General features: G+C 45.0%; 1 protein-coding gene across 4 annotated transcripts in view; it reads right to left on the reverse strand.

Moving 5' to 3' along the window:
• The window catches only part of IFT56 (intraflagellar transport 56), a 555,685-nt gene that overhangs the window by 227,855 nt on the left and 303,835 nt on the right, over window positions 1–23,995 (reverse strand). For all 4 annotated transcript variants that reach the window (XM_089660945.1, XM_089660944.1, XM_089660942.1 and 1 more), the window contains one exon: window positions 15,175–15,228. In XM_089660945.1, coding sequence (XP_089517071.1) covers window positions 15,175–15,228 — 54 coding nt within the window. The remainder of the gene's footprint in view (window positions 1–15,174; window positions 15,229–23,995) is intronic.

Here is a 23,995-nt window from a genome sequence, read left to right on the forward strand (position 1 = left end):
CCGTACAGGGACCCATGAGAGACTCTGGACCTGGCAGCAGCATGAGGAGGCGGTATATAGGGGCCTATGGCAGATTAGGGGCCTGGCAGCAGCTATGGGAGGCCCGTAATCTGCCAGCACCCTATGTCAAAAAACTCTACACACCAGCAGTGTGTGAGGAGACCTGAAAGTGGCACATGGCAGAGTGTGGCGATGGAGACAGCAGCAATGGGAGGCCGTACAGGGACCCATGAGAGACTCTGGACTTGGCAGCAGCATGAGGAGGCGGTATAGGGGCCCATGGCAGATTAGGGGCCTGGCAGCAGCAATGGGAGGCCCGTAATCTGCCAGCACCCTATGTCAAAAAATTCTACACACCAGCAGTGTGTGAGGAGACCTGAAAGTGGCACATGGCAGAGTGTGGCGATGGAGACAGCAGCAATGGGAGGCCGTACAGGGACCCATGAGAGACTCTGGACCTGGCAGCAGCATGAGGAGGCGGTATATAGGGGCCTATGGCAGATTAGGGGCCTGGCAGCAGCTATAGGAGGCCCGTAATCTGCCAGCACCCTATGTCAAAAAATTCTACACACCAGCAGTGTGTGAGGAGACCTGAAAGTGGCACATGGCAGAGTGTGGCGATGGAGACAGCAGCAATGGGAGGCCGTACAGGGACCCATGAGAGACTCTGGACCTGGCAGCAGCATGAGGAGGCGGTATATAGGGGCCTATGGCAGATTAGGGGCCTGGCAGCAGCTATAGGAGGCCCGTAATCTGCCAGCACCCAATGTCAAAATATTCTACACACCAGCAGTGTGTGAGGAGACCTGAAAGTGGCACATGGCAGAGTGTGGCGATGGAGACAGCAGCAATGGGAGGCCGTACAGGGACCCATGAGAGACTCTGGACCTGGCAGCAGCATGAGGAGGCGGTATAGGGGCCCATGGCAGATTAGGGGCCTGGCAGCAGCTATAGGAGGCCCGTAATCTGCCAGCACCCTATGTCAAAAAATTCTACACACCAGCAGTGTGTGAGGAGACCTGAAAGTGGCACATGGCAGAGTGTGGCGATGGAGACAGCAGCAATGGGAGGCCGTATAGGGACCCATGAGAGACTCTGGACTTGGCAGCAGCATGAGGAGGCGGTATATAGGGGCCCATGGCAGATTAGGGGCCTGGCAGCAGCTATGGGAGGCCCGTAATCTGCCAGCACCCTATGTCAAAAAATTCAACACACCAGCAGTGTGAGGAGACCTGAAAGTGGCACATGGCAGAGTGTGGCGATGGAGACAGCAGCAATGGGAGGCCGTACAGGGACCCATGAGAGACTCTGGACCTGGCAGCAGCATGAGGAGGCGGTATAGGGGCCCATGGCAGATTAGGGGCCTGGCAGCAGCTATAGGAGGCCCGTAATCTGCCAGCACCCTATGTCAAAAAATTCTACACACCAGCAGTGTGTGAGGAGACCTGAAAGTGGCACATGGCAGAGTGTGGCGATGGAGACAGCAGCAATGGGAGGCCGTACAGGGACCCATGAGAGACTCTGGACCTGGCAGCAGCATGAGGAGGCGGTATATAGGGGCCTATGGCAGATTAGGGGCCTGGCAGCAGCTATGGGAGGCCCGTAATCTGCCAGCACCCTATGTCAAAAAATTCTACACACCAGCAGTGTGAGGAGACCTGAAAGTGGCACATGGCAGAGTGTGGCGATGGAGACAGCAGCAATGGGAGGCCGTACAGGGACCCATGAGAGACTCTGGACCTGGCAGCAGCATGAGGAGGCGGTATAGGGGCCCATGGCAGATTAGGGGCCTGGCAGCAGCTATAGGAGGCCCGTAATCTGCCAGCACCCTATGTCAAAAAATTCTACACACCAGCAGTGTGTGAGGAGACCTGAAAGTGGCACATGGCAGAGTGTGGCGATGGAGACAGCAGCAATGGGAGGCCGTATAGGGACCCATGAGAGACTCTGGACTTGGCAGCAGCATGAGGAGGCGGTATATAGGGGCCCATGGCAGATTAGGGGCCTGGCAGCAGCTATGGGAGGCCCGTAATCTGCCAGCACCCTATGTCAAAAAATTCAACACACCAGCAGTATGAGGAGACCTGAAAGTGGCACATGGCAGAGTGTGGCGATGGAGACAGCAGCAATGGGAGGCCGTACAGGGACCCATGAGAGACTCTGGACTTGGCAGCAGCATGAGGAGGCGGTATATAGGGGCCCATGGCAGATTAGGGGCCTGGCAGCAGCTATAGGAGGCCCATAATCTGCCAGCACCCTATGTCAAAAAATTCAACACACCAGCAGTGTGTGAGGAGACCTCAAAGTGGCACATGTTTGAGGCATGATTCATGGCGGATTTAGTCAGTTGTGTCAGGAACTGGTGGTTTGAAATCCAGACTAATCCACGCCTGATTCATTTTCACAAACGTGAGTCTCTCCACACTTTGGGTGGACAGTCGTGTCCTCCGCGGAGTTACAATACCTCCTGCCGCACTAAACACGCGCTCCGATGCCACGCTACTGGCCGGGCATGACAGCCTTTCAAGGGCAAATTCAGCTAGTTGGGGCCAAAGGTCAAGTTTCCTTGACCAGTAGTCAAGGGGATTGTCTACCTCGGTTGGCAGGGTGCTGTCCAAGTAGGCCCAAGCCTGTTGTTTGAGGTCCTGCTCCAGGTCCAACTGATGCTGCTGCTGCTGCTGCTGCGGCTGGTTAGTAGTTTCCTCACTGCGCTGGTGAAGAAAGCTACTCATCATCGACTGCAGACTGAGGCAGCCGCTGCTGGTGGAGCTGCCACTGCTCCTACCACCCCACCCCTCCCCTGCTGCCATGGCAGCGGAACGCGAGCGCACAGGGCCCACAGTGTCTGAGGATGGACGTTGGCGCACAAAGGCAGAGACCAACTGACTACATAGGTGGTTTTTATAGTACGTTATTTTGGCCTCCCTCTCAGCAGGTGTGAAAAAGGCCACCATTTTTGAACGGTAGCGAGGGTCCAACAAGGTGGACAGCCAAAAGTCATCCCTCTGTCTGATGGTTATTATTCGGCTGTCGCTACGCAAGCAACCGAGCATGCTATGGGCCATTTGTGCCAAGGAATGCGAGGGACTCCCTGCCTCCATCTCCACAGCATACTGCCACGGTGCGTCTGGGTCCTCTGTCTCCTCCTCCTCCTCCTCTACCAGATGCTCCTGCTCCTCCACTCCTGTCCGCTGAGTGGAAAAACCACCCATTTCACTCAATAATTCCTGAGCACCAATGTCCTCCTCTACCTCCTCCTCTTCTTCCTGTCCTGCCCCCACAGGGGTCATGTGGCGTTGAGATCTGTGCGCCACGTCTACCGCACCCTGACCAGCCATTGTTAACAGCATTTGTTCAAGGACGTGCAACAGAGGAATGACGTCGTTCATCCCATAGTCCTGCCGACTCACGAATAGCGTGGCCTCCTCAAAGGGCCTGAGCAAGCGGCAGGTGTCACGCATGAGCTGCCAATGGCTGACATCGAAGTTACACAGGGGAGTACCTTTATCCGCTTGTAACATCAGGAAATCGGTGATGGCCTTTCGCTGCTCGTAAAGGCGGTCTAACATGTGTAGGGTTGAATTCCACTTTGTTGCAACGTCGCAGATCAGGCGATGATGTGGAATTCCGTTCTGCCGCTGCAGCTCAAGGAGGGTGTGCTTTGCGGTGTAGGAATGGCTGAAATGCATGCAAAGTTTACGTGACATTTTAAGGATGTCTTGCAGTGGGATGGTGGATTTTAGGAACCGCTTGACAACCAGATTGAACACGTGAGCCATGCATGGCGCATGGCACAACCTTCCTTGACGCAGAGCAGACACCATGTTCTTTCCGTTGTCGGTCAACATGGTTCCGATTTTCAGTTTGCGCGGAGACAGCCATCTGTCGATTTCTCTGTTCATTACACTCAGAAGTTCCTCCCCTGTGTGACTACGTTCGCCAAGGCATACCAGGTGCAGAACAGCGTGACACCGTTGCGCCCTGCACATGTGATATGCCGGTCGGGTAATGGGACTTGGCCCGGGGGTGGCGGCTGAGGACACGGCGGAAGAAGAGGTGGTAGAGGCGGACATCTTTGCCGGACCAAGGACGTGCAAACGTGGAGGCAAAAGCGGCGTGACCTGTCCAAGTTGCTGGTGCGGCTGTGACGGCACCACGTTCACCCAGTGGGCCGTAAATGACATGTACTGTCCCTGACCGTAGTTACAGCTCCACACGTCGGCGCTGCCGTGCACTTTGGCAGAGACCGACATGCTCAAAGACTGGCCCACCATCTCTTCTACATGTGAATGCAGGGCTGGCACTGCCTTTTTGGCGAAGAAATGACGGCTTGGCACTCTCCACCGCGGCGCGGCACAAGCCATCATTTCTCTGAAAGGTGCTGAGTCCACCACTTGGAAAGGGAGGGACTGCAGCACCAGCAACTTGGACAGGAGGACGTTCAGCTTTTGCACCGTCGGGTGCGTGCTCGCAAACTGTTGTCTCTTGGAAACGGATTCCAAGAAAGACTGCTGACGGAATCCGTGAAGAGGAGTAGCAGGAGAAGGAGCATCTGAACGAGCGGAAGATGCCAACGAGCGACAACTCCCCTCAGCAGAGGTGTTGGAGCCTTGACTGGCTGATGGAGGGCGATTGACGTCGGGTGACGGAGCAAGTAACGGAGCGGGTGATGGAGCGGGGGCTGGGGCGGGCAGAACCGCCGTATCTTTATCACGGTTTTCCCAGGCCACCAAATGGCGACGCTGCATATGCTGCCGCAACGCTGTAGTCCCAACATGGGCCCCCTGGCCACGCTTGACTTTCTGGCCACATAGTCGACATACGGCTACGTTTACTTCCTCGGGCGGCTTGACGAAAAATTGCCACACCGCCGAGTAGGAAACTTTGCCCCCGATACTCCTCACTGGCTGACTGCTGCTTCCTCCGTGCACACCGGCACCACTACTGGCCGTGGTGGTAGGCTGCAGTGGAGCTGGTGCTCTACTCCGTGGCCGTTTGGCTCCACTGACACTGCTTCCACTGACACTGCTGCGACCCTGCTGCTGTCTCCTGGGCAACCCACCGACTGTTTCGCTCACTGCCAAGCTGCCACCCTCTTCTCCTGATGATGCGGAAGAAATTGCCTGATGACGATGAGGCTGCCAAGTGCGATCAACCTCCTCATCATCAAGTAGGGTCTCCGCCTCACTACTAGCCCCCTCGGCTGCGTCTGGGTCAGGAGACAGACCTGTCTCTAGACCGGCTACCGGGCCACTCTCCTCGCCACTACTTCTTCGCCTGGCTGCTGAAAAGGCGGATGTCTCCCCCCGTTCCTGACCGCCCTCTGTTAGCTCTTCCTCACTGTACAGTGGGGCTGAGCCCACAGCATGCGATACTTCGCTTGGTGAGGGAACACCAAAGGACAGGGGCAGGTAGAGGACACGTGATTTCAGTGGGCTTGGTCCCGGGCCATGCCAACTAACGGTTGTGTCTGACGTACCCACCGACCGTTGGCTGTAGGTGTCAGAGGTGACCTGGGAAGAGGAAGACGACCGAGCCAACCAATCGATGACGGCAGGGTTGTCGGTGGAGACACGACCGCTGGATGACACCGGGAGCACTGGCCTCTGGCTGCGAATAGTGCTGCCTCGACCCCTTCCTCTGCTGCCACGTCTGCTCGCTCCTAAAACATTGCCTCCTCTGCCACTCCTCTGCATGTTGTCTGACATACTCTTTAATTAAACGATTATGTGTCCCTGAGTAACAATTCTGTGTCCCTGAGTAACAATTCTGTGTCTGTGCGAGTAACAATTCTGTGGCCCTAAGTAACAGTTCTGTGGCCCTCAGTAACAATTCTGTGTCCCTGATTAACGTTTCTGTGGCCCCAAGTAACAGTTCTGTGGCCCTCAGTAACAATTCTGTGTCTGTGCGAGTAACAATTCTGTGTCTGTGCGAGTAACAATTCTGTGGCCCTAAGTAACAGTTCTGTGGCCCTCAGTAACAATTCTGTGTCCCTGATTAACGTTTCTGTGGCCCCAAGTAACAGTTCTGTGGCCCTCAGTAACAATTCTGTGTCTGTGCGAGTAACAATTCTGTGTCTGTGCGAGTAACAATTCTGTGGCCCTAACTAACAGTTCTGTGGCCCTCAGTAACAGTTCTGTGTCCCTGAGTAACAATTCTGTGTCTGTGCGAGTAAGAATTCTGTGGCCCTAAGTAACAGTTCTGTGGCCCTCAGTAACATTTCTGTGTCCCTGATTAACGTTTCTGTGGCCCCAAGTAACAGTTCTGTGGCCCTCAGTAACAATTCTGTGTCTGTGCGAGTAACAATTCTGTGGCCCTAAGTAACAGTTCTGTGGCCCTCAGTAACAATTCTGTGTCCCTGATTAACGTATCTGTGGCCCCAAGTAACAGTTCTGTGGCCCTCAGTAACAATTCTGTGTCTGTGCGAGTAACAATTCTGTGTCTGTGCGAGTAACAATTCTGTGGCCCTAACTAACAGTTCTGTGGCCCTAAGTAACAGTTCTGTGTCCCTGAGTAACAATTCTGTGTCTGTGCGAGTAAGAATTCTGTGTCTGTGCGAGCAACAATTCTGTGGCCCTAAGTAACAGTTCTGTGGCCCTCAGTAACAGTTCTGTGTCCCTGAGTAACAATTCTGTGTCTGTGCGAGTAACAATTCTGTGTCTGTGCGAGTAACAATTCTGTGTCTGTGCGAGTAACAATTCTGTGGCCCTCAGTAACAGTTCTGTGTCCCTGTGTAACAATTCTGTGTCTGTGCGAGTAACAATTCTGTGGCCCTAAGTAACAGTTCTGTGGCCCTCAGTAACAATTCTGTGTCTGTGCGAGTAACAATTCTGTGTCTGTGCGAGTAACAATTCTGTGGCCCTAAGTAACAGTTCTGTGGCCCTCAGTAACAATTCTGTGTCCCTGATTAACGTTTCTGTGGCCCCAAGTAACAGTTCTGTGGCCCTCAGTAACAATTCTGTGTCTGTGCGAGTAACAATTCTGTGTCTGTGCGAGTACCAATTCTGTGGCCCTAACAGTTCTGTGGCCCTCAGTAACAATTCTGTGTCCCTGATTAACATTTCTGTGGCCCCAAGTAACAGTTCTGTGGCCCTCAGTAACAATTCTGTGTCTGTGCGAGTAACAATTCTGTGTCTGTGCGAGTAACAATTCTGTGGCCCTAACTAACAGTTCTGTGGCCCTAACAGTTCTGTGTCCCTGTGTAACAATTCTGTGTCTGTGCGAGTAAGAATTCTGTGTCTGTGCGAGCAACAATTCTGTGGCCCTAAGTAACAGTTATGTGGCCCTCAGTAACAGTTCTGTGTCCCTGAGTAACAATTCTGTGTCTGTGCGAGTAACAATTCTGTGTCTGTGCGAGTAACAATTCTGTGTCTGTGCGAGTAACAATTCTGTGTCTGTGCGAGTAACAATTCTGTGGCCCTAAGTAACGGTTCTGTGGCCCTCAGTAACAGTTCTGTGTCCCTGTGTAACAATTCTGTGTCTGTGCGAGTAACAATTCTGTGGCCCTAAGTAACAGTTCTGTGGCCCTCAGTAACAATTCTGTGTCTGTGCGAGTAACAATTCTGTGTCTGTGCGAGTAACAATTCTGTGGCCCTAAGTAACAGTTCTGTGGCTCTCAGTAACAGTTCTGTGTCCCTGATTAACGTTTCTGTGGCCCCAAGTAACAGTTCTGTGGCCCTCAGTAACAATTCTGTGTCTGTGCGAGTAACAATTCTGTGTCTGTGCGAGTAACAATTCTGTGGCCCTAACTAACAGTTCTGTGGCCCTCAGTAACAATTCTGTGTCTGTGCGAGTAACAATTCTGTGTCTGTGCGAGTAACAATTCTGTGTCTGTGCGAGTAACAATTCTGTGTCTGTGCGAGTAACAATTCTGTGGCCCTAAGTAACGGTTCTATGGCCCTGTGTAACAATTCTGTGTCTGTGCGAGTAACAATTCTGTGGCCCTAAGTAACAGTTCTGTGGCCCTCAGTAACAATTCTGTGTCTGTGCGAGTAACAATTCTGTGTCTGTGCGAGTAACAATTCTGTGGCCCTAAGTAACAGTTCTGTGGCCCTCAGTAACAATTCTGTGTCTGTCCCTGAGTAACAATTCTGTGGCCCTAACTAAAGTTTCTGTGGCCCTAAGTAACAATTCTCTGGCACTCAGTAACAATTCTGTCTGTCCCTGAGTAACAATTCTGTGGCCCTAATAACGTTTCTGTGGCCCTAAGTAACAATTATCTGGCACTCAGTAACAATTCTGTCTGTCCCTGAGTAACAATTCTGTGGCCCTAATAACGTTTCTGTGGCCCTAAGTAACAATTCTCTGGCACTCAGTAACAATTCTGTCTGTCCCTGAGTAACAATTCTGTGGCCCTAATAACGTTTCTGTGGCCCTAAGTAACAATTCTCTGGCACTCAGTAACAATTCTGTCTGTCCCTGAGTATGAATTCTGTGGCCCTAACTAGCGTTTCTTTGTCCCTAAGTAACGATTCTGTGGCCCTAATTAACAATTCTGTGTCCCTGAGTAATAGTTCTCTGTCCCTAAGTATCGTTTCTCTGTCCCCAAGTATCGTTTCTGTGGCCCTAACTCTGTCCCTGTCCCTAATACAGAGCGGTCTGCCTCTGTTCAATGACTGCAGGCAAATGAAGAATTCCAAAATGGCCGCTATTTATAGCTCGACCATTACACAGTGCTAGCTGGTTGGCTGCTGATTGGCTGATGCGATCACATGTCGTTGAGGAATGCATTATGGGTCAGCGCGCCTTGTCTGCGCGCCTTCCCAGACATCCCCGCTCCGTCGCCGCACATGTCAGCCGCCATTTTCGGAAAAATTTCGATTCGCGCGTCCGAATTAGGCTATTTTTCGGATTCGGCGCGAATCGAAATTTTTCCGATATTCGACTCGAATTCCACTTCGGCTACTTCGATTCGCTCATCTCTATTCATGACATTATTTCCTAAATGCACATAAAACTAATATTTATGGGTAAAGTTGATACAAGGAATATCCTGGAGCAAATTGCTGGGGTTCTTGGCTTTCCTCTGGATTAACTGTGGATAAAGGATTGTGTATATAGGATTGTATGTACAGTATGTATGTAAAGACAAATGGATTGCTGCACATCAAAGAACTTTTAATGTAAAAAAAAAATCACCATACAAAACAGTGATGAAAAATGGACAAAGCCATTGTTCAACAAACAGTTTGGGGCTATTATGTTAACGCCCTTCTTCAGATCAGAACACATGTTAAAGTGAGAAATACCACTATGATCAATTTATACAAACATCATAATTGGAATCAATCATATAATGAACGACAAACTGAATACAAATCAGATAAGCATCTTCTAAAAAATGTGGCTATTTCTGAGAAAACATTCTGTCAAGAAGAAATGTCCCCATATAAAAAAAATAATTTTTAGAATAAAAAGAAACATAAATAAGGAATATATACAGTTAGGTCCATATATATTTGGACACAGGAACAATTTTCATACTTTTGGCTCTGTATTCCACCAGAATAAATTAAAACAAAACAATACAAATGAATTTGAAGTGCAGACTTTCAGCTTTAATTCAAGGGGTTGAACATAAATATCAAGCACAAATTTTAGGAACTGCAACCATTTTTAAACACAGTCCCACCAATTTCAGAGGCTCAAATGTAACTGGACAAATGAATATAATCATAAATAAAATGTTAATTTTAATATTTTGTTGAGAATCCTTTACTGGCAATGACTGCTTGAAGTCTAGAACCCATGGACATTACCAAAGACGAGGTTTCCTCCTTTCTGATGCTTTGCCAGGCTCTAACTGCAGCTGTCTTCAGTTGTTCTTTGTTTGTGGGTCTTTCTGCCTTCAGCAAGTGAAATGCATTCTCAATTGGGTTGAGATCAGTTGAGATCAGGGGGCAGCACAGTGGCTAAATGGTTAGCACTTCCGCCTGGCAGTACTAGGGTCATTGGTTCAAATCCCAGCCACGGCACCACCTGCCTGGAGTTTGCATGTTCTCCCTGTGCCTGCATGGGTTTCTTCCGGGTACTCCGGTTTCCTCCCACACTCCAAAGACATGCTGGTAGGTTATTTGGCTCCTGTCTAAATTGGCCCTAGTATGAGTATGTATGAATGTGAGTTAGGGACCTTAGATTGTACACCCCTTGAGGGTTAGGGACTGATGTGAATGTACAATATATATATGTGTAAAGCGTTGCGTAAATGGATGGCGCTATATAAGTACCTGAAATAAATAAATAATTGACTCAGCCATTGCAGATTGCTCCACTACTTTTCCTTCAAAAGCACCTAAGTTGCTTTTGCAGTGTGTTTTGGATCATTGTCCATCTGTACTGTGAAGCGCCGTCCAATCAACTTTGCTGAATTTGGCTGAATCTAGTCTGACAATATATTATTATTATACAGGATTTATATAGCGCCAACAGTTTGCGCAGCGCTTTACAACATAACGGGACACAGTACAATTACAATACATTTCAGTACAGAAGGAATAGGAGGGCCCTGCTCATGGCGCTTACAATCTAAAGGAAGGGGGAGGTGATACAAAAGGTGATAGCTGCGGGGGATGATCTGGCAGGGCTGCAGGGGATGATCTGGCGGGGGTGATTCAAGTACAGTTCTTAGGTGGAGGTGGGGTAGGCTTCCCTGAGGAAGTGAGTTTTCAAAGATCGCCTAAAGGCAGACAGGGTGGGGGCTGACCGGACATGCTGTGGTAGGGAGTTCCAGAGGATGGGAGAGGCTCTGGAGAAGTCCTGGAGGCGAGCATGGGAGGAGGTGATGAGGGAGCTAGAGAGGAGGATATCATGGAAGGAACGGAGTGGGCGATTTCTGTGGATGAGGTTGGCGATGTAGCTAGGGGCAGTGTTGTGGATGGCTTTGTAAGCTGTGGTTAGAATTTTGAATTTTATACGTTGGGTTAGTGGAAGCCAGTGGAGGGATTGGCAGAGAGGGGCAGCAGTCGCTGATCGGTTGGTAAGGTGTATGAGTCTAGCAGCAGCATTCATAATAGACTGAAGGGGGGGATAGCCTGTGTAACGGTAGACCAGTGAAGAGGGAGTTGCAGTAATCAAGGCGGGATATAACCAAGGCGTGGATAAGTTGTTTTGTGGTGTCATTGGTCAGGAAGGGGCGGATTTTGGAAATGTTCCGGAGGTTGAGGCGGCAGGATTTAGCCAGTGAGTGGATATGGGGCCCAAAGGAGAGGTCAGAGTCTAGGATTACGCCTAGCATCTTGGCATGAGGGGAAGGACCAATGGTTGTGCTGTTGATCTTAATGGTAAGGTCATGAGTGGGGGATCAGGCAGGAAGAAATATTAGAAGATCAGTTTTTGAAAGATTGAGTTTACGGTAGTGATGTGACATCCATGCTGATAAGTCGCTTAGTAGATTTGTGATACGTGAGGAGATTGAGGGGGTGAGCTGGGGAATGGAGAGATAGATCTGGGTGTCATCAGCATAGAGGTGGTATTGGAAGCCATGGGAGATTAAACACTGCAGAATTCATCTGGCTGCTTCTGTCACATCATTAATAAACACCAATAACCCAGTGTCACTGGAAGCCATGCATGCCCATGCCATCACACTGCCTCCACCATGTTTTACAGGTGACGTTGTGTGCTTTGGATCATTAGCTGTTCCGTGCCTTCTCCAAACTTTTCTTCCCGTCATTCTGGTACAGATTAATCTTAGTTTCATCCGTACAAAGAATGCTTTTCCAGAACTGGTCTGGCTTTTTTAGATGTTTTTTGGCAAAGTCTAATCTGGCTTTTCTATTCATCAGGCTTATGAATGATTTGCAACTTATGGTGAACCCTCTGTATTTGCTCTTGTGAAGTCTTCTCTTGATTGTAGACTGACAATGATATGCCCACCTCCTGGAGAGTGTCCTTCACTTGTCTGGATGTTGTGAATGGGTTTTTCTTTACCATAGAGAGGATCCTGCGATCAACCTCCACTGTTGTCTTCTGTGGACGTCCATGCCTTTTTATGTTGCTGAGCTCACCAGTGCGTACTTCTTTCCTCAGAATGTACCATACTGTTGATTTGGTCACTCCTAATGTTGCTGCTATCTCTCTAATGGATTTGTTTCATTTTTGAAGCCTTACAATGGCCTGCTTCACTTGCATGGACAGCTCCTTTGAACGCATGATGTAGGTTCATAGCAAAAGATTGATGTAGGTTCATAGCAAATGCAAATACCACACTTAGAATCAACTCCAAACCTTTTATCTGCTTAATTGATGAAGAAATAATGAAGGAGTAGCCCACACCTGGCCATGAAAAAGCTTTTGATTCAATTGTCCAATTACTTTTGGTCCCTTGAAAAGGGGGGGATGGCTACTCTTAAGAGCTGTAATTCCTAAACCCTTCCCCCCATTTGGATGCACATACCCTCAAATCAAACCTGAGAGTGTGCACTTTCAGCCCATACCCATTATATAACTATAGCTTGAATATGTTTTGTTAAATACCTGAAAAAATCTAAAATTGCGCCTGTGTCTAAATATACACCGTTCCAAATTATTATGAAAATTCTATTTAAGTGTCACAAAGATTAAATATTTTGTTTTTCAGTTTAACTCATGGATGGCATTGTGTCTCAGGGCTCTTTTGATCACTGAAAACAATCTCGGACACCTGTGATAATTAGATTGGCAGGTGAGCCCAATTTAAGGAAAAACTACTAAAGGAGGGTGTTCCACATTATTAAGCAGAGCACCATTTTCGAGCAATATGGGGAAGAAAAAGGATCTCTCTGCTGCCGAAAAGAGTGAAATAGTTCAATGCCTTGGACGAGGTATGAAAACATTAGATATTTTACGAAAACTTAAGCGTGATCATCGCACTATTAAGAGATTTGTGGCTGATTCAGAGCACAGACAGGTTCATGCAGATAACAATGAGGAAGATTTCTGCTAGATCCATGCATCGGATCAAGAGAGCAGCTGCTAAAATACCATTACATAGCAGCAAACAGATATTTGAAGCTGCTGGTGCCTCTGGAGTCCCACGGACATCAAGGTGTAGAGTCCTCCAGAGTCTTGCAACTGTGTATAAACCTTCTATTCGGCCACCACTAACCAATGCTTACAAGCAGAAACGGCTGCATTGGGCAGAAAAATACATGAAGACTAATTTTCAAACAGTCCTGTTCACTGATGAGTGCCATGCAACCCTGGATGGTCCAGATGGATGGAGTAGTGGAAGGTTGGTGGACGGCCACCCTGTTCCAACAAGGCTGCAACGTCAGCAAGGTGGTGGTGGAGTCATGTTTTGGGCCGGAATCATGGGAACAGAGCTGGTCGGCCCCTTTAGGGTCCCCGAAGGTATAAAGATGACCTCTGCAAAGTATGTGGAGTTTATGACTGATCACTTTCTTCCCTGGTACAGAAGAAAGAACTATGCTTTCCGTAATAAAATCATCTTCATGCATGACAATGCACCATCTCATGCTGCAAAGAATACCTCTGCATCAATGGCTGCTATGGCGATAAAAGGATAGAAAGTCATGGTGTGACCTCCATCCTCCCCTGACCTCAATCCTATTGAGAACCTTTGGAGCATCCTCAAGCAAAAGATCTATGAGGGTGGGAGGCAGTTTACATCCAAACAGCAGCTCTGGGAGGCTATTCTGACATCTTGCAAACAAATTCAAGCAGAAACTGTCCAAAAACTCACAAGTTCAATGGATGCAAGACTTGTGAAGCTGCTATCAAATAAGGGGTCCTATGTGCTGTGGAGCGCTATAACCAATAATGTGAATAACGTCCTGGTGTTGACGTTTAATGTGCACAAAGGTAATATAATGATTCCAAGTTCAATAATAAATCATCAGGTGAATTTCTGTGATTCCATTGGCTGTAAATGAATGTATATTGCACTAACCAGAAAGCCTAATATCATGCGCATTTGAGTAATTCAGACCAACTCCTGGTCATCTGGATCTGGAAGGGACACTCAGGGGATCATCTGGCAAACCTCAGCAAGACAGGTAATACACAGCGTCACTCCCCAGGCTCAAGGAACAGGCATCCATCCAGCAGTGGGAACCACTCATAAAAGTCAGAAGTAACAGGAATCCACCTTGGGGAGAAGCCCAGCTGGTGACGTCACACTGCTCAGGCCACGTGGAAGGCCGGCGGCCATTTTGGATTCTGTCAGTCTATGCCTGATGTGAGTGCATGCATACTATATGTATTTATCCATTCCTTGAATTAAATTAATGCACAATTAGAGGTTTCTGCTCTGGCTCGTTTGTTACGAGCCCCCCCCCAAGGTGGATTCCTGTTACTTCTGACTTACTTTCATGAGTGGTTCCCCTGCTGGATGGATGCCTGTTCCTGGAGCCTGAAGAGTGACGCTGTGTATTACCTGTCTTGCTGAGGTTTGCCAGATGATCCCCTGAGTGTCCCTTCCAGATCCAGATGACCAGGAGTTGGTCTGAATGACTTAAATGCGCATGATATTGCGCTTTCTGGTTAGTGAAATATACATTCATTTACTGCCACTGGAATTACAGAAATGCACCTGATGATTAATTTATTGAACTTGGAATCATTATATTACCTTTGTATCACTTGTGCATATTAAACGTCAACACCAGGACGTTATTCACATTACTGGTTATAGAGCTACACAGCGCATATTTTTGCTACTATACCATATATACAGTTGACTTGATCGATTTATCCATATTATATACAGTGCTGCATTTGTTTTATACCTGAAGGCAGCTGCCTAGCCAACTGCTTAAATAATTTCCATCCAGCCTCCAGTGATGTACATTTTGGAAATATTGATTAGTGTCTTTATAGAAGATTAGTCATATATCAGATAATTTGGCAGATTTATAAAATCTTTTAAAGATTTCTGAGAATTGTCATCAATACAGCCAGTTATAGTAAAACACATATACCACCCAAAAACAACTTCTACTAATCAAAATACATTTGAATAGAAAAAAAAAACCAATCACCATAAAATCAAACTGCATAAAAATACTACACAGTTCTAAATGTCATCATCTTTTGTTGGCTTATAAATCATTTTGACATCCTTACTGTGGAGTATTTGTCAAATATCTTTTTAAACATCTGGACAAGTAACTGACCTGTCTGAACAGCATCAAAAAACTAAAAAGTATACTATATTAATCAGCAAAATAAACTCACCGAGCCCAGTTCTTGTCCAAGAGCTGCATTCACAACACCTTTGAGAATATACTCCTGTATGTTGCAAAGGAAAGGTATTTGTATTACAGTTATTTACAGGTGTTATGCAGAGAAAGTAGATATAAAATGGCACTATGTATTTCCTAACTCAAAACATTTAAAAGCAACTGTGATTCCTCTTCATACACAATTCAACCAATAGTTAATACACACTATCACAGAAGTAGATAGCTCCGTCTGAGCTCATGCTACTAATGCTTCTTCAGCTATATTCTAACCTCTCCTAGAAGCTGTTCTCCTTGCAGCAGTGTTTTTTGCAGAAAAAACGCCTGATGCTTGTAAAAGTATCTAACACTTTAAAAAGCGTTTAGGCTCGTTTACAAGCATCAAGCACTCGGGTGTTAATTTATTTCATTAGCAAGAATGATAATTTATTCTGACCTTTGGAATTAATTAACGCTCAAGCACTAAACGCGGCTAGCGTTTAGTCATGTCAAGCGTTTTTTCTGCCAAAGTGCTGCTGCTTCTGGCCACACTGGACTAGGTTTTTTTTTTCCTGTTGGTAAACTCTACTGTTTCTAAAAGTCTATGTGTGCATGGACACATAGGATAATATGAAGGGTCATTTGGAAACAGTAAAAAAAAAATGCCTGATGCCCCTAAAAGTGGCTTCCAAAACACCCCTGTGTGCATGAGGTCTAAAGGTTAGAAGAAAATACTGTATATATAAAATGTGAAAACCACCAAATAGGTTTCTCCTTTTAGGGGTTATAGTGACACCCTCACATCCACTACTATCAGCACTGATATAATAAAGCATAAATGTCTTTTAAACCAATTTAACAGAGTACACTAGATCACAAAACTTTCATAAATTCTCTATCAACAAACTATCAACTCCTGTGGATAAATGGTTAGCACTTCTACCAAGCAGCACTAGGGTCATCGTTTCAAATCCTAATCATGACACTACCTGCAAGGAGTTTGTGTATTCTCTCATACTCCAAAGACATGCTGGTAGGTGAATTGGTTCCTCTCTAAACTGGTCCTAATATGTGTTTGAATGTGAGTTAGGGACCCTAGATTGTAAACTCCTTGAGGGCAGGGACTGATGTGAATGTACAATATGTATGCGTAAAGCGCTGCATAAATTGATGGTGCTATGAAAGTACCTGTAATAAATAAATCCTTAAAAGCAGGTTCACATTTGTACAAAGAGATGTGTTTTTGTGCATCCGTGTTCGGATTCTAGTTTGAACACTCCTAAGTGAATCCACCAGGTAACTATTACTTTATGGGCTGGGTATTAACCACCTATAGAGAGCACAAATACAAAGGGGCTGGGATGCTTATGACATCATTGCCCTAACATGGCCACATGAGCATTTTAGGACTTTGGCATTGTGCTAATATGGAACAGAAGATTGGCCCATACAGTATATAATGAAATATACAGTCAGGTCCATAAATATTGGGACATCGACACAATTCTAACATTTTTGGCTCTATACACCACCACAATGGATTTGAAATGAAATGATCAAGATGTGCTTTAACAGCAGACTGTCAGCTTTATTTTGAAGGTATTTACATCCAAATCAGGTGAACGGTGTAGGAATTACAACAGTTTGCCTCCCACTTGTTAAGGGACCAAAAGTAATGGGACAATTGGCTTCTCAGCTGTTCCATGGCCAGGCGTGTGTTATTCCCTCATTATCGCAATTACAATGAGCAGATAAAAGGTCCAGAGTTCATTTCAAGTGTGCTATTTGCATTTGGAATCTGTTGCTGTCAACTCTCAAGATGAGATCCAAAGAGCTGTCACTATCAGTGAAGCAAGCCATCATTAGGCTGAAAAAACAAAACAAACCCATCAGAGAGATAGCAAAAACATTAGGCGTGGCCAAAACAAATGTTTGGAACATTCTTAAAAAGAAGGAACGCACCGGTGAGCTCAGCAACACCAAAAGACCCGGAAGACCACGGAAAACAACTGTGGTGGATGACCGAAGAATTCTTTCCCTGGTGAAGAAAACACCCTTCACAACAGTTGGCCAGATCAAGAACACTCTCCAGGAGGTAGGTGTATGTGTGTCAAAGTCAACAATCAAGAGAAGACTTCACCAGAGTGAATACAGAGGGTTCACCACAAGATGTAAACCATTGGAGAGCCTCAAAAACAGGAAGGCCAGATTAGAGTTTGCCAAACGACATCTAAAAAAGCCTTCACAGTTCTGGAACAACATCCTATGGACAGATGAGACCAAGATAAACTTGTACTAGAGTGATGGGAAGAGAAAAGTATGGAGAAGGAAAGGAACTGCTCATGATCCTAAGCATACCACCTCATCAGTGAAGCATGGTGGTGGTAGTGTTATGGCGTGGGCATGTATGGCTGCCAATGGAACTGGTTCTCTTGTATTTATTGATGATGTGACTGTTGACAAAAGCAGCAGGATGAATTCTGAAGTGTTTCAGGCAATATTATCTGCTCATATTCAGCCAAATGCTTCAGAACTCATTGGACGCCGCTTCACAGTGCAGATGGACAATGACCCAAAGCATACTGCAAAAGCAACCAAAGAGTTTTTTAAGGGAAAGAAGTGGAATGTTATGCAATGGCCAAGTCAATCACCTGACCTGAATCCGATTGAGCATGCATTTCACTTGCTGAAGACAAAACTGAAGAGAAAATGCCCAAAGAACAAGCAGGAACTAAAGACAGTTACAGTAGAGGCCTGGCAGAGCATCACCAGGGATGAAACCCAGCGTCTGGTGATGTCTATGCGTTCCAGACTTCAGGCTGTAATTGACTGCAAAGGATTTGCAACCAAGTATTAAAAATTGAAAGTTTAATTTATGACTATTATTCTGTCCCATTACTTTTGGTCCCTTAACAAGTGGGAGGCACATATGCAAACTGTTGTAATTCCTACACCATTCACCTGATTTAGATTAAGAGCAGTTGAAAGAAAAGAGTGTTTATGTGCATTTTTGAACGGGCCTTAAAGGAGACCTTACATGAAAATGCAAATTCCATATTCCTGGGCTCTGCTTCCACAGTACAGCTACTCGTTAAGATCTAGTGAAAGTTGTCCCTGATCTTGAATATCACTTGTTTTTTTAATTTACTCATCAGTCAAGGTGCACAGACTATCCACTGCTTTTGAACGATTCTGAGATATACATATCAAATATAAAGAAATCTGAGCTCAGGTACAGATTGAACATAAAATGTAGCAGCTAACACCAAAAGTTATGATACCAACCCAAAAGTATAATAGTAAATTGTGCAGCACTTGTAAATAACAAATCAATTAATATGCCAACATATATCAAATGTGCAAATCTGTGCAATAATATATACACGATAATGACCAACATATAACAAAAGTCCCCAAAATAGGTCCAGTGCCATTCCCAAATGAATATTATAAGTCCTTCCAAATACTCATAAAACGAAAATAATGTGAAAGCCGCTCCACCAAGCCACCACAGTGCATGCAGATTCCCCTTACCAAATGGTATGAACACCGATTAAGGAATGGTCACACAAGCTTCCAAAGCCACTCCCCCTGATAATGTCTGCTATTACAAAATGAATCGGTGGGGCCACAGGGCTATAGCAGTAGATAGGTATACCAGCAAGTCACCCTGGCAGATAACACAGGCTCACCTGAGGTGCGTAGTATAAGCAATAACCGGTATTCACCAGAGCCACAGAAGGTGGAGTTTTGCTGCGTATTAGTACCAGGTTGTGGTCCTCAGGATTGCCCCACCAGGGGGAGAGCAAGCAGGGACCAGTAGCAAATTTAGCAGGTAGGGATCAAACCAAAGCGTAGCCATTCTTATATTATTTTTAAAAACTCTTGGCCTAAATGTTGCCCTGGAATCTGTTGTGGATCATGCCCACTGGTGATTCCTATATTGGGGTGAGACTCAGAACACACACGCCTACTCTGCCCCCTATCTCGCACCATAAGAGGGTGAGAGAAGAGGGGAGGGGTGGGTGGCTGGAAGGGGGGAGGAAGGAGGGGAGGATGGTTGGGGGGGGGGGAATGTCCATGTTCTAATTTATCTATGTTTATATCCCTTTGAATGGAAATCAAGAGGAGAACTAAAAGAATTTTAGAAATGAGTCTGATCAATTTTATAACATAACGTGAAAGAATTAAACTCTCCGACTAAAAGACTTAAGATTCTAAGGGAAATCCATCAATACTCTATAGAAGTAGTGTTTATACAAGAGACACATATCGCATATGACACAAATGTTAAGTTATATTTGAGGTATTATCCAACCTGGTAATATGCTGATTCGCCAATAAAATGGGCCACAGGAGTAGCAATTGGGTTCTCAAAACATGTTAGCTACACCCTGGAAGAGAGACTGGCAGATCTAGAAGGTTGGTTTTTATTCCTGAGAGGAAAATTACAAGTAGTAGACTTCACATTAGTTAACATCTATTGTCCGAATAAAAGCCCAGCAGTATTTCTTCACGGTGTGTTAAGAAAACTCTGTGATGTCAAAAAGGGGTAGTCTGATTATGGCAGGAGATTTTAATCTTTGTTTGGATCCATGGATGGATTTGTCATCAGGTGCGCAGAGAGAGTGTGGTAGAAAACTAAAACTGTTGAAAAAGAAGTTACATCAATGCCAATTGATTGATACGTGGAGAATAAAACATCCAAGAGAAAGGGACTATACCTTTTTCTCTCCAGCGCACAGATCATATTCATGACTGGATTACATAATGATCAATATATAGACAACTGGAGTCATTGGTTAACACTAACATAGAGGTTATGTCTATGTCGGATCATGCACTTGTCACAATGAGACTACGCGTAGGAGGGGAGCAGAATCAGATTAAATCAGATGCTTATATAAGATTCGGATATAGAGAAAAGGTTAAGGAAGGAGACAGCAATTTTTTGCACTGAATGAGATTGAGGAGGTATCTGTTGCAACAATATGAGTATGGCAGCAGGAAACAGCCAAGGCCCTGATGAATATACGGTGGGATATTATAAGAAATGTAAAGATTTATTGGTACCTAGAATGTGTACACCCATGAATGCATTAGGAGAAGGGCTGGGAATGAGAGAAGAATCATTGCATGCATACATAACAATTATACCTAAAGAAGGGAAAGATGGCATTCCATGCGCCAGCTGTAGACCTATATCACTATTACATTTTGGCACAAAATTATTTGGGAAAGTTTTAGCAACTAGGATGAAAGAACTGATGCCAGAATAGATCCATCTGGATTAAGTGGGATTCATTCCTGGCAGAGAAGGGAGGGACAATGGTCTGAGATCACTACTTCTCCTACATCACTACTTCTCCTACAAAAGGGAGAGAGAAGTAGCCGACAATAATTTTTTTGATTGATGCTGAAAAAGCTTTTGATAGAGTAGACTGGGGATTTATATTGGACAAGTTAGAGACTCTAGGATTAGGGCCCAAAATGTTAAAGTGGATAAAAGGGCTATATAGCAGCCCGTTAGCAGCTGTAAAGATTAACGGATCCCTTTCAGGGTTTTTTAAAATGCATAACGGTACAAGACAGGGATGCCCACTCTCTCCTTTGCTGTTTGTATAATCTGTGGAACCCTTACTAGCGATGGCAAGAAAGAGTATAGATGTAACAGGAATTAAGATAGGTAAAGCGGAACATAGGGTAGCAGCTTATGCAGATGATCTCTTGTTCTATATGGTGAACCTCAGATTATCACTACCAAATTTAATGAGACTACTAAAACAATATGGTGAGCTATCAAATCTGAAAATAAACCCCTCAAAGTTAGAGATCTTGAATATTAACCTTTCAAAGGTAGAGAAGCAGGCCTTACAAAAAGAATTCCCATTCTCATGGAGGGAAAGGGAATTCAGTTATTAGGGAATAAAGTTAACGTCATCAAAAAAGAACCTATACCAGGCAAACTATATCCCACTAATAAATGAAATAAAGGTTGAACTGGGGAGACTTTCAAGGGGAAGGGCCTCCTGCATAGGTTGTATAAACTTGGTGAAGTCGGTGATAGTACCAAAAATCTTTTATAAGTTTCACATGCTTCCAGTGCAATATTCCAGGTTCTTTCTTCTGGATAATAAAAAAAAAATGATACTCAGGTTTATATGGGCAAATAAGAAACCAAGAATTAAATACAAGGTCTTGAGTAACAAAAAAGGGAAAGGGGGGTTAAATCTGCCTAATTTTTGGAAATATTAACACTCGGCGATATAATTAAAAATTGTAAATTGGACACATAATTCACAAGGGAAATGTTGGGTAAACATGGAAGGTATTTTAAGTAAGGCACAATTAGAGAAGATTATTTGGATACCACAAAAGTTTTGTATATTAGACGGAAACACTAACACTTTGACAAAAAGAAAGCATTAAGAGTGTGGGATGCATTGCACAAGCAAATGGGTTGGAAATATAACTCAGTATTAATACCTCTGGTGGGAACGGAGTATTTTCAGGGAGAGATAATATTTCAGGGAAATGGATTAAATATAAAAATGCACGTTTAAAGGACATAGTAGAAAAGGGGAAATTGCACTTTTCAAGATTTAAAGGGAAAAAAAGATTTATTTTTCACACTAGATGAGTGACAGTATTGTCAACTAGGACATTTTGTTACAGCTCTCCCACAACCACTTAGGACGTTGGAGAACATGTATCCATTTGAAAATATGTTAAGTTTAAACAGAGTTCCAAAACATGTTACTTCCAGGATTTATAAGATCCTTTTTGATTTGAAGGGATCCAATCCTCCTCCATTCTTAGAGAAATGGGAAAACAAGCAGGGAACAAAATGTAATGAGCAACAAAAAATTAAGATATTTAAATTAACACATGAGGCTATGAATATGAATACAGCTGAAGTGAACTATAAGTGTTTGGCAAGATGGTATATTACACCAAATGTGGCACATAAACAACGATTAGATGTTTCACCATTATGTTGGAGAGGGTGTGGGAATAAGGGAACAATGGCACATATATAGTGGAAATGTCCTAAAATTCTGAAGTTCTGGCAGGGAATAATCCAATATACACAGGAAATATCAGGGACTACCTTACAGAGGGACCAGTGGGTTTGTGTGTTTTATAATACAGAGACTCCTGTGAAACAATATAAAAATAATGTAGTATATCACCTATCAGTGCAGCCAAAGGTCTAATTCCCAAATTTTGGTTAGCCCAAGAGTCCCCAGAAATAAAGGAATGGATAAAGAGAATTGAATACATATATAAGATGGAGGAGCTAGATCATATGGAGGAGGACAAAATGGAAAAAATCAGAAAAGTGTGGGTTGGTATTACTTTAAAACATCTAGGAGATATTGTGAAGCGGTAGGAGTCTAAGGTAGGATGACCAGGGAGAGGTTAACTGATTAACTATGGGCTTCCAGATGAAGGATTGAGAGAGAGGAGGTAGGAGAAATGGGATATAGATATAGACAGAAAAAAAACATATGAGGTTATGGAAAGAATATGGAATGGGGACTGCTGGAGGAAAAAGGGGGGGGGGAAGGGGAGTGGGAGGCGAAGGGAATAGGTTTAATTTATGTGGAATTTATGTATGTGTGAATTGTTGGTTACAATGTAGATTTTTTTAATGGAAAAATTTAATAAAAAAAAAAAACAGAAGCGTAGCCAGTAAACAAGCCAAAGGTCAGTAACAAGTGATTGCAGGTTGGGATCAGGCAGAAGCGTAGTCGAGGAACAAGCCAAAGGTCGGTAATGAGTTGTGGCAAAGGTACGGATGGCAACAGGAGAGATAAAAGCAAAATAATGACTGGAGAGGGCACAATAATCTGGCAAACAGGAAGTGTAGAGGCATGGCTTAAATCTGGGAGTTCATAAGAGCAGCAAAGGGTGCAAGGTTCACAACAAACAAGGTCAAGGCAGGATCATTCAAGGAATACTCCAGGGAGCTGTCCAGCATTCCAGGTGGCTCAGCAGGAAGAGACATTTCCAGACACAGTAGAAGTCCCAGGTTTGAACCCAGACCCTGACAGTACTCCCCTCCTCTCATCGCATCCCCAGGACATCTTAGAACGATATTTGTGAGGAAATCTCTGGTGGAATTATCTTGTTATTCTAGGGGCATGAACTTTCTCCTCAGGCTCCCAATAATTCTCAGTGAAGAAATGGTAAACCCATATACTCCTGCGCTTAGGGATGGACTCAGTATAGTTGGGACCACATCACGAAATTCTTGGAATATGCACGCCTTGCTGCCCTCAAAAGACCAGGGGAGTCCAAATATACTAAATAGAGAAAAACATACAGAGGGCGCACTGGCCTATTGCATTACCTTAAAAATATGTTTATTAAATGTTAAAAGTAGGTATTGTACTCATGAATTGTTAATACAGTCAAAGGCACATCATAAAGGAACAGCTCTGTCCAATCCGCACTACGTATCTGTCCGTAATGGGAACTCTGGACATCCAACAGGATGACGCGTTTGGAGGACTTGCCTCTTCCTCAGACTTATTTTTAAGGTAATGCGCTAGGCCGGTGTGCCCTCTGTTTGTTTTTCTCTATTCCCAAGAATTCTCCTCAGGCCCATATCCTACCCACTGAGCCAGATATTGCAATTTATTCCTAAAGATCCTGGAATCAAGAATTTTCTCCACCACAAATTCTTCTTTACCGTGTACCTTAATAGGTGGAGGAGGTGGAAGAATTATTTCAGAGAAAGGATTTTCATGAAATGGTAGTGATATGTGAAAAAATGAGTGAATCTTCATACTGACAGGAAGTTTTAAGCGAAAGGAGACCAGGTTGAACAT

The sequence above is a fragment of the Staurois parvus genome, unplaced genomic scaffold, assembly GCF_062004578.1.
Source record: "Staurois parvus isolate SC_StPar_1 unplaced genomic scaffold, SC_StPar_1.0 ptg001291l, whole genome shotgun sequence".
Classification (NCBI taxonomy): domain Eukaryota; kingdom Metazoa; phylum Chordata; class Amphibia; order Anura; family Ranidae; genus Staurois; species Staurois parvus.